The 14411-nt window shown below is 53.0% G+C and overlaps 1 protein-coding gene across 3 annotated transcripts in view; it reads left to right on the forward strand.

Annotated features, from left to right (window-relative positions):
• Window positions 1-14135, forward strand: part of LMTK2 (lemur tyrosine kinase 2) — a 63055-nt gene extending 48920 nt beyond the window's left edge. For 2 of the 3 annotated variants that reach the window (XM_016155155.2, XM_016155156.2), the window contains exons 10-14: window positions 1381-1530; window positions 2624-5621; window positions 9056-9188; window positions 9430-9672; window positions 10642-14135. In XM_016155155.2, the coding sequence (XP_016010641.2) occupies window positions 1381-1530; window positions 2624-5621; window positions 9056-9188; window positions 9430-9672; window positions 10642-10670 (3553 nt within the window). In that variant the 3' untranslated portion in view covers window positions 10671-14135. The remainder of the gene's footprint in view (window positions 1-1380; window positions 1531-2623; window positions 5622-9055; window positions 9189-9429; window positions 9673-10641) is intronic. The other variant, XM_016155157.2, reaches the window with a different exon arrangement.
• The last annotated feature ends 276 nt before the right edge of the window (window positions 14136-14411 follow it).

The raw sequence follows: 14411 nt of genomic DNA on the forward strand, positions 1-14411 counted from the left end.
GAGGTGGTCTTAGTGCTCTGAGTTCTCCAGGTTCTGGGTTTCGTCCTGGTAGTTCCCAGCCGCTTCGTCCGCTCTCCGATGCCTTTACAGAAGATGCGTGTTACGCCTCATCCATACTTTTACTGTTCTCAGCTGTGGGATGGGCCGGAGCCCACCCCTTGCTTCCGACAGTTGGAGAGGTCACTGGTGGCAGGTCGGCAGCAGTGCCACCTTCTGCCAGAGGCAAGGGCCACACTGCCCTGTGCCAGGGGAGCACAAGGGAGACCTCTAGGGTTTGGTGGAAGAGGGGTCAGAGCCACAGGACGTTTTTCCTCCCAGAAGAAGGAGGCTCGGAGGTTCTCAGGGAGGTGCGAGCCAGTGTGAATAGGTGAATAGACAGGCGCCGGGAGCGGCTCAGGTGCAGACGGAGCTCCACTCGCTTGCCCGCCACCTCCCTCCTGCTGTGTGGCCCAGTTCCCGACAGGCCACAGGCCGGTACCATCCGCAGCCCGGGGTTTGGGAACCCCCATCCCAGGTCACCCCTGGTTCTACCAGCTGAGAGTCTTCGGGGGTGGGTCCCAAATACCAGCGTGTTTGTTGACAGCTTCCCGATGACCCAGATGGTCAGCCAGTAAACAGGAGGCCGTACCCCACGGGAAGGCAGTAAATGGGGGAAAGGAAATGCAGGGACCACGGGGAGGAGATGGAGAGTGAGTGTTCCTCTGACTGGAGCCAGAGGCCGTTTCCATGGGGACAGAGCACTGGGCATCAGAGCGAGTGGGACGCGTAGGGGGAAAGGGCATTGCTGCCCGTGGGGGCATCAGGGGGCCCCTTCCGATGCGCAGGCAGCTGCAGGTGCTGGAGGGACGTCCCGGTGTGCGAGCCGCACAGCCAAACCGCCCGGGAATGGCGGCAGCAGGGGCCTGGGGTCCAGCAGCGGGGTCGTTCGCCTGGAGATTTCCTTCAGGGGCTTTCTGATGTTTACGTCTACCGTAAATGGGATTTCTTTTCTACCAAAAAACTTGGAATTCAGGATATTTGTCTCGTATCTAACCATTTTGCTGGACTCTTACATCGTGCTCTTTCAGGCCATGTCTTGAGTTTTAACAGAGTCATATTCGCTCCTCCCTGTGATGCGCCTGTTGCCCCTGTTCCGTGTGTTCTCGCTCTGGCCAGGACTGCTGGAGTAGTGTCCGGTGGTCCAGAGGAGGCGGCATTCTTGTCGTGGTCCTCATTTTGATGGAAACGTCTCTTTTTTCATTGTGTTTGAGAGAGATCTCTAATGCCCTTTTCAGGACACACCTTGTCCTTAAAGTTCCTAATGACTACAAAGGAAAGTGTGGGTGTTAAAAATTCAGCATCTGAAAGGAGGAAGAAATAATCATTTCCTTTTTTCTGCAGGTCCCTGGGTGTGACCCTTTGGGAACTTTTTGATAATGCTGCTCAGCCGTACTCCAACCTTTCCAACTTAGATGTTCTCAATCAGGTCGTTCGAGAGAGGGGCACAAAACTCCCCAAACCCCAGCTGGAGCAGCCGTATTCTGATCGATGGTTAGTAACTTCTGGCTTTGTGTTGCTGTGTTCAGAAGATAAGGAAATCCTGGGTCCCCGGGTGTTAGTTCTATATTCCCCATTTTTAAACAAGTGTTATAAAAAGCAATCGCTTGTATGTTATTCGTGACCAGTTTTAGAATTAACATCTATTTTTAAAGTCACTGTTGTTTTAGAAAAATGTATAGAAGTAGCAGGAATGTATGTATTACACACAATAAAGAAAAAAAAATGTGAAGCCTGAACTAATTAGAAAAGTCAACAGTGAGGGCATTTGCGCTTGTGGAATTATTTCCAAATGAGGCCGTTTGTGGAAGTGGCATCTAGTATGTGAGAGAAGAGCGTAGACATGATAATGTTTAAATTGGCAGCCGAGACGAACTCACATTCACAAAACAAACTTACTTCTTACAAGTCTCCGGATCAGTTGTCGCTCCGTGTCCAGGTAGGGTCAGGCTCGCCCCGCCCTCCCGAGGCCTCTGTCTACACCCCTGTGTGCCCAGCGGGCGTTGCCCCTGAAGCATGGCCCCCCTGCAAGTTGCTAGAACCGTGTCACCTGGAGCAGCTTGACCTACACGCCGTAAACGTAACCCCGTGACGGCGTCCTCGCCATGACGCGCAGAGCCCCAGTCTCAGTGTTGGCCGCGCTCAGCCAGCGCTTGGGAGACCCGGGCTTGGCTGCCACCTCGTTCGGGCTTCGTCCTCTGCTCTCTTCCCTCCCCTTTCAGCTTCTTTTCTGCGCATTCTTGACCCTGCAGGGTACCTGTGACGATCGTGTTAAGAGGCGAACTTGTTAAAACTGTTCCTAAGTTCAGTGGGCAAGTCCCTGGGTAAATGCCAGGCAAGGCAAAAGGATTGCAGTGATTCTGTGAAATGTCCTGAGAACACAGAGAGTTAGGGGCCACCTGTTCCATTCCTTCATTCCCTCTTTCACCGTGATCTCTCCATGAATCGAATGCCTGCACGTGGTCAGCAGCGATTGGAGTGTAGAAACTTCGGGGCTGTTGAGTTGGCCTCAAGGTCCTTCTAAAGCCTTTTCTTATTTAAAACACTTGATTATCTGCCCATTAATTACCTCTTCCGTGTCGCTCAGGTATGAAGTCTTACAGTTCTGCTGGCTGTCACCAGACAAGAGGCCGGCGGCCGAGGACGTGCACAGACTGCTCACCTACCTGCGGATGCAGAGCCAGAGGGACTCGGAGGTGGACTTCGAACAGCAGTGGAATGCGCTCAAGCCCAGTGCGCACGGCAGAGACACTTCCAGCAGCGCCGCGTTCCCCATCCTCGACCCTTTCCCCAGGGACCGGCTGGGTCGGGAGATGGAGGAAGTCCTCACCGTGACCGAGACCAGCCAGGGCCTGAGCTTCGAGTACGTCTGGGAGGCCGCGAAGCACGACCACTTCGACGAGTGCGGCCGGGGCCCCGCGGACGAGGCCTTGTCCTACACGAGCATGTTCTTCCCAGTGGAAGTGTTCGAGAGCACGCTTTCCGACCCCGGGCCCGGGAAGCAGGACGACAGTGGCCAGGATGTCCCCGTGAGGGCCCCCGGAGTGGTTCCTGTGTTCGACGCCCACAACCTTTCTGTTGGAAGCGACTATTACATCCAGTTAGAAGAAAAAAGTGGTAGCAACTTGGAGCTCGATTACCCACCTGCGCTGCTGACGACCGAAATGGAGAATCCAGAAAGGACAGCCGACGAGGCGCCCCAGTTTCCGACGCTCAGGAACCTTGCATTCGAGGAGTCCAGCACAGACGAGGACTTCTTCCAAAGCAGTGCAGACCCCAAGGACCCCGGCGCGCCTGAGGACGTGCACGTTGCCAGGGGCGCCGACAGCCCTTTCAACAGTATATTCAATGACCTTGACAAGGCGGAGGATCTGCCCAGTCACCAAAAAATATTTGACATCTTGGAACTGAACGGCATTCAAGCCGACTTTAAGCCAGCCGCTTTAAGTTCGAGCCTGGATGACCCCAAAGAGTCAGGAATGACATGCCATTTTGACAAAGAAAAGCCCCGTAAGCTTTTTGACTGTGAGCCTCTTTGCTTATCAGAAAACCTTATACACCAAGATAATCTTGATCCAGTGAGTGTTCAAGAATTATCAGAAAACTTTTTATTTCTTCAAGAGAAAAACTTACTGAAAGACTCATTGTCTAGCAGAGAACATATAAATGATCTTCAAACAGAACTTAAAAATGCCGGTTTTACTGAAACTGTCTTAGAAACTCCACGTAGAAACGTTTTAGATACTGAGCTTAAGTTTGCTGAAAATAAACCAGGCTTTTCTTTGTTGCAGGAAAACATAAGCGTGAAGGGTAAAGGCGCAGGTGTTGCGCTCGAGGACCACACTCTGAACATTTCGTTGCCACCTTCCCCGGAAGTGCAGGCGCCTCCTACCTCTCTCGAAACAAAAGGAACGCCCCATGACGTACCTCCAGCTTCGCCTCCCAGTCGGGGAGACGCCGTGCCCACGTGTCTAGATGTCAGCATCCACGGTGACTGTCTCCGCCCAGAAACAAATCGAGATGCTCTGACCGTCCCCGGTGACATTCCCGCGACTGATGCCGAGACACCCGGCACTGGCCCCGGGTCCTGTGACTTGACTCATCAAAGCGAGGAGGCCTCGAGACGAACACAGAGGGACTCGGCTCTCGTTGATGGCATTTTTGCCAGTAAAGCGAGGGGAGGGAGCAGTCTTCTAGAATCGAGACAGAACTTACAGGATCAACCGCTTCCAGAAGACCACGGGCATCAGTTGCGGGAGAAAAACTCGGAAGCTGTGGGGACTTTGAATCGGCCGAATTGTAAAGAGGCTCCGAAAGAGGTGGGCTCGGTGTGCACGCTCTCCTCGGACTCTACCAGTCAAGACAGCCTTTTAGAGGACAGCTTGTCGGCCCCCACCCCGGCATCGGAGCAGTCGGCGGGCACGCCAGACTCTCTGGATTCGGTGGATGTCCATGATGTGCTGTTGTGCTCTCTGGGCCCTCACACGCCTCAGAAACTCGTGCCCCCCGATAAGCCTGCGGACAGCGGCTACGAGACAGAGAACCTGGAGTCCCCCGAGTGGAGCCTGCACCCTGCTCCTGATGGCCCTGCAGCCGCCGACGCGGCCGCAGCAGGCGACAGGGGTTGTGGTGGGTTGCCGCCCAACCCCGCCATCGTCATCTCAGACGCCGCCGATGGCCACGGAGGGACCGAGGTGACCTCGCAGACTTCTGCACCCAGCTCCCAGGGCTCGTACCGAGACTCTGCGTACTTCTCGGACAACGACTCCGAGCCCGATAAGAAGTCAGAGGGGGTCTCAGGATCCTCACCGTCAGCCTCAGCCTTGGTGACGGACCGGCCCCCGCCTCGGCCAGTCACCCCCGAGCAGAGTCCCGGCACCAAGGACAGTCTCCTGGAAACCAAACACAGCCAACCAGACCAAAGCTGTCCACCCGCTTTGCAAAGTTCCAGCCTCCAGGACTCGAGAGAGACACGCGAGCCGGCCCTGGCCGACGTCGCCAGGGAGCTGCGTCCTCCCAAGGACGAGGACGAGGACAGGGCTGGCAGCCCCTCCCGCCTGCCGAACTCAGAGCCGAGCAGCGGTGACGACCCCGAGGCGCAGGAGGAGCGCCCCTGCGCCGTCGCGTCCACCGGGACCAACACCAACGAGCTCCTCGCCTTCGCGAGCGCCGCCCTCCGCGCCGGCGGCCCACCGGACCTGGCGGAGGACAGGGCCGCGCCCGGCCACGCGGAGGGCCCCAAGCTGAAGGAGCCCGACGTCGAGGGGAAGTACCTGGGCAAGCTCGGCGCGTCGGGCATGCTCGACCTGTGCGAGGACGGCATTGACGCGGACGAGGAAGACGAGAACAGTGACGACTCGGACGAGGACCTGCGGGCCTTCAACCTGCACAGCCTCAGCTCTGAGTCGGAGGACGAGGCCGAGCACCCGGTGCCCGTGGTCCTCAGCAACGAGGACGGGAGGCACCTGCGGAGCCTGCTGAAGCCCCCGGCCGCCGGGGCGGTCGACCAGCCGCCGGAGGACTGGAAAAAGGAGAAGAAGGCGGTGACGTTCTTCGACGACGTCACGGTCTATCTCTTTGACCAGGTATCGGTCACTTCCAAACCGGCGCGTTAGGGGAGCCCACGCGCGGTGGGGAATTGAGCGTGCTCGCTCCCCGGTGCCCATTTGGAGGCCACACCCGTTTGGAGGCCACAGGTTGCTTTGTGGCTACGCGAAAAAAAGGAATTCAAGGTTGGTTGCGGTTCCAGTCCAGGAGAGCGCGGAAGTGTGGTCGGCCCCGGGAGCGCCTCTTCCGTTAACGGAAGGAGCCCTTGACCCCTTCCCGGCTCTCCCGGCAGCGTCCTGCGCTTCGCAGACCACACCTTCGCGTCTGACCATGGGCAGTGGCGCCCAGCACGCAGGTGCAGGCCGGAGCAGTCTCTCCGTGGGAGTGGCCCCGCCCGTGGGGCGGTGACGGGGTCTGTGGCCCTCCTGCTCTCCTGCTGTGGACCAGGTGGCCTGCTGGGCACCATTCAGTGGGCTCGGGCTTTGCCTTCTTTAAAGATGAAATGGCCTATAACTCAAACTTTCTTCCCTTAAAGTTCTTTGTTGACTAGGGTCTGTAGCCCATGAATTTGCTCCTCGAACCAGCTGGATGTTTATAATTCGAGATGCGAGTCCTTTGTCAGATACGTGGTTTGGAAATATTGCTCTCAGTCTGTAGGTTGTCTTTGACAGAGTAAAAGTTTTACATTTTGATGGTTTCCACATTACCGATTCTTTTTAATGGATCATGCTTTCGGCGTCGTATCTAAGAGCCCTTCATCAAGCCCCGTATCCCACATATTTTCTCTAAAAGTTTTATAGTGTTGTGTTTTCCATTTACATCTACTATACATTTTGAGTTAATTTTTTAATAATAATTTTCATATAAGGTTTAGGTTGGGGTTCATTGTTTCGCGTTTAGATGTATGTCCAATTCTTCTAGGACCATCTTTTGTCCCCTATCCATCGAATTGCCTTTGCACCTTTGTCAAAAATTAATGACCATATTTGGAGGAGTCTATTTCTTGACTTTTTGTTCTGTTCCATTGATCTGTGTATTTACTCCTTTGCTAATACGTCACTCTTGTGATTAATTCTTAAATCAGGAAGTATGATTCCTCTGTCATTTTTCTTTTTCAAAATGTTTTGGCTTTTGTAGTTCCTTTAATACTCTATATACATTTTAGAATCAGCTTGTCTATATCTACAAAAAAAATTCTACTGGGATTTTGGTGGGAATTGCATAACGTCTATAACTCAGTTTGGAGAGAATTGACATTTTACCAGTTTAGTTCTGGGTGTTTTCTAGTTTTCATCATGGAGAGTCTCTGTTTGTTTTGTTAGAATTGTACCTACCTAAGTATTTTATTGTTGTAAAATGTAACTTAAAATTTTTGATTTTCATTTGTTCGTTGCAAGCATATAGAAATGTGATTGATTTTTTGTCTGCTGATTGTATCTTGGTATACTCATCAGTTCTAAGAGGGTTTTGTTTTTGTTTTTGTTTTTTTTTCACGTTCCTAATATTTTTGTGCACAATCATGTGGTCTGCAAAAAGGGATAGGTTATTTCTTCCTTTCTGATCTGTATGCCTTTTATTTCTTTTTCTTACATCGTTGCACTAGCTTCCAATACAGTGTTGAATGGGAGTGTGAAGATAGATACCCTGGCTTTGAGCCCAATTTTAGGAGAAAAACCATCAGTCTTGGACCATTGACTATGACATAGGTTTTTTGTTGATGTTTTGTATCATATTAAGGTTCTTGTCTAATCTTAGTTTGAGAGGGTTTTCATCCTGAATGGTTGTCGGATTTTGTCAGATGCGCCTTATGCAGCGGGCGATAGGAACTGGTGGTCCTCCTGCGAGCGTGTGAGTGTGGTGGACGGTGTTGGCTGATTACCAAATACTGAGCCCGCCCTGCTCTCCTGGGAGAAAGTCCACTTGGTTGTGATGTTTCATTCTTGTCGCATGTTGCCGGTTTCAGTTTGCTGGTGTGTTAAGGATTTTTGTGTATAGGTCCATGCAGTATATTGGTCTGTAGTTTGGGGGGCTGTTTGCTTGCTCATTTAGCTGATTAGGGGTTTTATTTGTTTTTGGCACTGTCTTTAGTTTTGCTGTCAAGGTAATGCTGGTCCCATAAAATAAGCTGGGAAGTATTTCCTCTTTTAGGAAGAGATTGTGTAGATTTATTTGAAGAACTGCTTTTGGTTTTCTGGACTACTTTTTCTTTATTTCTTTTTCAATTTTGTTGATTTCTGCTTTGTCTATCATTTTCTTCCTTCTGCTCGCTTTACATTTATTCTGCTCGCATTTTTCTAGCCTATTAAGGGAGAAAGATGCTTAGGATTTGAGACCTTTTTAACACTATAAATTTCCCTCTATGTTCTATTTTAGCTGCATCCCACATATTTCAATATGTTGCGTTTTCACTCGGTTCAAAATGTTTTCTAAGTTTCCTCATGGCTTCTCCTTTGACCCGTAGGTTATTTATAAATACATTAAGTTTCAAGCCTTCTGCGGGTTGGAGTTCCCCTTTCAAAGCCTTTGCTGTCCTGGTTGAATTCAGCACAGCCCGAAGTTCAAAGTGGGCACTGGCACTTTTGGTTCTGATTCTAGAAGCAGCACGAGGGGCGTCTTCTGATACTCAAGGAGCAAGAAATTCTGTTTTTGGTTGTTTTTTTTTTTTTTTTTTTTCTGTTCTGTCACGCCAAGCCCCAGGCAGTCCGAGGGTGGCAGCCGCAGGCCTGGCAGGCACCTACGATCGTGAGGGAGGTGAGCGTCCTCTTCCCCCAGAGGAGCCGGGATGCCACGAGAGTGAGGAGGGCCCCCGACGCCTCTTCCCCTAGGCCCCCCGGCCATACCTGTAGAAAGTGTGCACCGTTAGTGTGGTAACGAAAGTCCTAATTTTCTGGCCAGAGGGCCAAAAAGGGAAGGCCCAGGACATGGGAAAATAGCAGGACACCACGGAGAGGGAGGAGCTAAGGAAGGCGACCCCGTAAGGTGTAGGGGCTCCTGGCTTGCCTCCGAGCCGCACATGGCGGATCCGGCCCTGAACAGCACACCAAAGCCTTGAGACCTGCGCCGTGGGGCAAACCGCCGCCCCAAGGTGCAGTCTGGCCAGTGGGTGATACATGCGCGGGGCGGGCCCAGGAGTCCGGGCCAGGCGCTGTGGGCGGGGGGTGGGAGGGGGGCTTAAGTTCGCTGCTGGGTTAGTGTCTTTGGACCCCGGCACTCTTCCCCAAGCCGCCTGCTGCTGGTCACTTCTCAGAGGCCTCGCGTGGCCGCTCGGTGCTTTCCGCCCCGTCTTGGGAGCTGCGTCCAGTGGGGGGGACAGGGCCACGTGTCCTCACCTCACCTCTCCCAGGAGCCCACCTGCCCTGAGGTGTGCCTTTCTCAGCCGAGCAGTCAGACGCACCGCCAGCCTGTGCGGGACGTGCAGCGCTGGGCTCCCGCGGGCAGACGCTGGCTGACAGATTTCTGTTTGGTTTCTCAGGAGACCCCAACCAAAGAGCTGGGACGCTGCGGAGGAGAAGCGCGTGGCCCCGAGCTGGGCAGCCCCGCACCGCCTCTAGGTCCGCCCTACCTGAGCAGGTGCATAAATTCCGAAAGTTCGACTGATGAAGAAGGTATTTCACTCCACTGACCGGTGTAAAAAGAAACTAAACAGAATGCGTTGCGGATACCGTTAACTTGTTGAGGATAACTCTGCGTGTTGCTTTAAATGGCGCCCCGCGGGGAGCAGCCCTGCCGTCGGCCAGGCCCAGTCGGCGTCTGCTCATCTGCCCAGCACACCTGCGTGTTTGTACCTGACTCTCTCTTCGTCATCGTGAGATGATAAAGGGAGAATTCTTTATCTTGTACTTTTAGGTGGAGGCTTCGAGTGGGACGACGACTTCTCCCCAGACCCTTTCCTGTCCAAGATGACGGGTAACCTCCTCGGTTCCAGGCCTGCCCTTCACACCTCGAAGTACTTCTCCCCGCCGCCGCCGCCGCGGAGCGTGGAGCAGAGCTGGCCCCACACGGCGCCATGCTCCCGCTTCTCCATCTCCCCCGCCAGCATCGCCAGCTTCTCCCTCACGCACCTGACGGACTCGGACATGGAGCAGGGAGGTGAGCGGGGCGGGCTGCGGGCGGGCGGCCTGGGGGGCCTTGCCCGCTGGGCTCAGAGGCCCCGTGCTCTGATGCTTTCCTGGGGTTTGCTGACTGGATCACAAGACTCTTCACGAAGCCCTCCCGGCCTCGGCAGTGCGCTCCCGGGCCACGTCCTGCCCTTCTCGGCCCGGCACTCCACAGGCTCGGTGCCGCATGCGCTTGTCCCCTCCCTGCCCCCGTAGGCTGGGTGGCCTGGGCAGAGGCAGCAGTGCGCACTGTGGCGGGGCGGCCGCCAGGAGTTGCGCGCCCCTTGTGCCGCCGGCCACCCCGCCCCCGTCTGCCCCCTCTGTCCCAGACAGAAGCGGCTCTTCAGAAAGCTCGCGTTTTAGGCACCTGGCCCCGGGGTCGAGCCCAGACGCACCCTGGCTTTCCCCGGGGTGTTGATTTTGACATTAGGCCTCGGCCTTCGGGAGATAACCAGAGGCCTGGGTGCGAAGGCACGGGCTGGGCACATTTGAAGTCACGTTATCTGAACGCATGGGTCATTTTTTTCCCCGTAACTAGAATGAAAGATAAATGTTAATGGGCACATTTTTTTGATTTGAAGTTTGCAGATCAAATAATAACTAGGAAATACAAAGAGCTTTTTTTTGTGTTTATGCTGTGCTTAATTGTGCCAATTAGATAAACGCCCGTGACCTGACCATCTGTCAGAGGCGCGGACGGGCGGCCATCGGGGCTGCTTTTCTCCTGCGCCCTGAGCGCTGACGTTGAGGCAGCGAGGGAGCCGTGGGAGCCGTGGGAGCCGCGCAGCTGGGCGCCTGGCGAGCGCGGCTCCCGCAGGGGGCAGGCGCGGGGCTCGGCAGGTGGCGGCGGCCGCACTTGCAGTTTCGGTTCCTTTTCCTGCAGATCAGATGCCGTCCAGACTATTTTTATTTTTTGACGATCATTTGAAAAACCCCGCTTTGCTTGTTGTCTCCTGAATAGGAAGCAGCGAAGATGGAGAAAAAGACTAGGTGGATCCGCCGCCACTCTCGGACCCCAGGCTGCTTCCTCGGGGCGTGTCCTGCGCTGCCCCCCGAGCACCGCCATCCACCGCCGTCGCTGGCCTCTGCCGGGATGGACGGGAGACACTCAGGAGGCCGAGGAGGAGCCGGCACCGTGCGGTGCCCACGGAGGAAGCCGGCCGGGGAGGCTGGCTCCTGCCGCTCCCACCCGCGGGAAGCGCCGTCTCCGGTGGTCCTGGGCGCCCTCCTCCGGGGCGGGGGCTGTCGGCTCCGGTGGCTTCCAGTTCCCCCGCGCCCTGCCTGTGCACAGGGCCCCGGGGCGCACGGTGGGGACTGGCGCCAGTGAGCCATATTTATTATTTTTAAAGAGATCACTAATTGCTTTCTGTAATTGCACTGTGGAGAAATGTTCTAGGAGCCCCTGATACTGTACAGAATCTTAAATTATTCAAGGAAAATAAGGCAGGTCAAGCTGGTTCCCACTAGTTTGATTGTTTTTTGTTTTATAGTTTGTTTGCTCTGCATGGTACTTGTAAAGCGTAAATACTTTGAGCGTTATGCTGTCATTAGAATTGTCAGAACTGTACATATGGTACTCTTATGTAAATGGTAAACGATTTTGAATGTTAGTGTCTTACGTCATTACAGGAAATATTTTTGATGAGTCCAAAAAGACTGTTGTTGACTGACACCCATTTTTGTCTCTTCTCTGTGAGCTGGTTTCGGAGGCGCTGCAAGGCCCTATGCCCCCTCCGTGTGACCCTGCCACCCCACCCCTTTATTTTTAAAACCCATTTGGTAACAGTCAGCAGGTGGTGCGCCCCAGAACTCAGCTGCAGGTTCCAATGTGCAAGGCCCCTGGTCCCCTCTCCTGAGGGGCCGAGTGTGGCCCCTGTGGCACTTCCCCTGCACGCGGCCAGCTCCTCTGCTTGGTTTTCAGGAGCAGACGGCTGTGGCCGCGCGTCCTTGGGACTCCTTCCTTCTGGAAGGCGGGGAGTGCTGGCCGCAGAGACCAGTGTGAATCCATCCTGTTTGTAGAGCTCGGCCTCAGGCACTGAGCTGTTAGGAATAACCTCAGAGCTGGATTTTCCCGAGAAGCACTGCGAGTCACGTCACGTCCAGGCATGACTGGGGTGTGTAGCCGAGGAGACACCCTATATCCTGCCGCTGGGACGAGGGACAAGGGACGACGGCAGGGCCTCTGCAGCTGGCGGGTCCCCCTAGTCAGGGCCTCGGCGGCCCCGCGCGGACCCTCCGTTCTGCCGCCAGCACCGAGCTCTCCCCTTGCTCCGAAAGGGGGAGGCCCGTGCAACCCCGTGACGGTGGTGACCGCATTGTGCAGCCTCGCGACCTTCTTTGACATCAGGACGTGTCCAGGGGCCAGAGCCGCGCAGCACCAGGTCAGGAAGCCACGTGTGCCGGGCGGGGCCTCAGATCTGCAGTCTCAGCAGGCTGGCCCTTCGCCCCCGGGGTTCCCGGTGCTGACACGCTTTCCCTACTCCACTCAGGCGTTTGTGACGCTGGGATGACTCCAGGCCCAGGTCGGGGCTGCGCCGTGCAAGTCGCAGGGACATGGGTCCTGGTGCGCGGTGCGCACGTGTGTCCTGGCTAGTTCCCCTTGTAAATCGTGGCCTTTGTTATTGAATCGGGTTCACTCCACTGACTTTTGATACTAGCAATAACTTTCCAGAGCAAGAAAACCCAGAACGGAGGAGGGGCGCCCTTCACCCTCCACGACGGAGCCCTGCCGGGGGGAGGGGCACCTCAAATAAAAGGTAACAGTGATTTTTGCCAAAGTTGTCAAACTCTGAATTTCTTGCTCCATAGACTTCCTGAGCTTTCCGAATTTTTACTTCTAACTACCAGCTTGGTTTAGAGAGAAGTGAGGCAATTCTACCAGTGTTTTCAAATGATAGGTGTAAGGAGTTCAGATTTAAAGACTAAAATCAAGCAGATCCACAGAATATACTGTCATCTTATACAGTCGGCCCAAGATAAATTTGATATTTTGGGGCTGACATTTTTCACTATGGCTAAGGAGTTTTAATAACGTAATTCCTGTTTTAAGTCTATATCGCTCTCATAATTAATTGCCAAAAAAAGCATTTTATACGTTGAGTTGGGGGGGGTCGGAGTGGTAGAGCTTACTGTGGGGTTGCATGGCAGGGGAGATTTTATATTTATAATAAATGTGAGTTAACGTGTTCATTTGAAATCTTAAGCAATACACAGGAAGTAAATTATGTACATTAGAAATTCCAGCCCATTTTTGAAATGTCAGCATGTGCTTTGTTGATTCGGTTTTTTTTTTTTTTAACTCGGTTACCAGTAGTGGGTTTTCAAACCGTACTTGCTCTCATAAGTTATGCAATGAAATAAATCAGTGGGTTTGTAATAATACCTGGCTCACAATGGTATTTCCTGGCCTCCCTTGGAATCTATCAGGTTTTAATTCATCTTACTTTGGTGGAGTTCACGTATTTTAAATCTTATAATAAAAAATAATTAACCTTCATTTCCTTCCTAGCTAGATATTAATTTGTGTTATCAAATGACTGTCGTAAGTCAGAGAAATGTACAAAAAGCGCTCCCCCAAGCCCCCTGAAACTCGGACTGTGCATCCGGGTGAGAAGCCATTCATCTTAAGGGTGAAGAAGCTCAACGATACTGAATTGAAAACATTCATTCTATTTTTAAATGTACAGACGATTGTTTCTAAAGAAATGGGTTTATCTAAGAAACGTCTTTGTATATCTTGCTGCCATGAAACGCCTCCCAGACCTCTCCCTTTAAGTAACATTTTCCATAGGGTATTTGTGGGGGCGACGACCTGCCGCACGTGTGAGTCCCGAGCGTGTGAGTGGAAGGGAGGCAGCTCCTGGTCTAGCTCGACTCCGCCGGCCATCTGGAAGTGCCAGAAGGGAACCGCGGTCGCCTCCAGGTGTTGGGCTTCAGGATGTTAGCCTTAGGAGAAGTGGCCTTACAGTAAGAATGGCCGTACAGAGGTGACTTCAAATTTAAAACTCAGAAACAATATTCCTTAGTAGTGATGGGGTTGGCTCAAGTTTTGACGATTAAAAAGTAAAATTCTCTTTAGTATATAGATAAATTCTCAGAAATGCATCGACAGTATTGAATTACCAACAACCTGATATTTAAATGGCTTGAACATGTCTCAGTTCAGATTCGCACAGGCCAAGATGGGTCTCAAGGGGCCGGTGTGCATGTCCGCTGTCAGTTCCGTCCACAGACGACCCAAGGAGCAGTCAGACCTGTGAGATTTCCTCGTGCTTTAACACAGTCGTAGGAGGTTCACGGCAATATAACAGTTAATGAACTTTCACTTAAATTGTGTACATTTTTAAATTGTAAGATTTTTACTGTATATTGATGCATAGTGTGATTCAATAAATTGCTTGTAATTTAAAAACTATTTAATATTCAAATAAACATAGTTATATATTTATAAACTCTGTTGCTGCGTTTATTCGTGTTTTTCCACCTTGCGAGGCCCAGGTGTGTGCCCTGCGGTGGGCACTTACAGCCCTGGGTCGCCCACTGCCCTGTCTCTAGATGCCTGATGCCCTTTTCCGTGACCTAAGTCCCCACGCTCTTAGACACACAAAGGCGGCAGCTTCAGGGGAACACAACTTTTACGTGGGCTTCGTGCCGCCTTAAAGTGCACCTGTAATTGGAAACCTTTGCCCTTGAACTTCAGAAGCATTTTAATTTCTGAAGCCCAGCATCTAA

The sequence above is a fragment of the Rousettus aegyptiacus genome, unplaced genomic scaffold (assembly GCF_014176215.1).
Source record: "Rousettus aegyptiacus isolate mRouAeg1 unplaced genomic scaffold, mRouAeg1.p scaffold_m13_p_7, whole genome shotgun sequence".
NCBI classification, from domain to species: domain Eukaryota; kingdom Metazoa; phylum Chordata; class Mammalia; order Chiroptera; family Pteropodidae; genus Rousettus; species Rousettus aegyptiacus.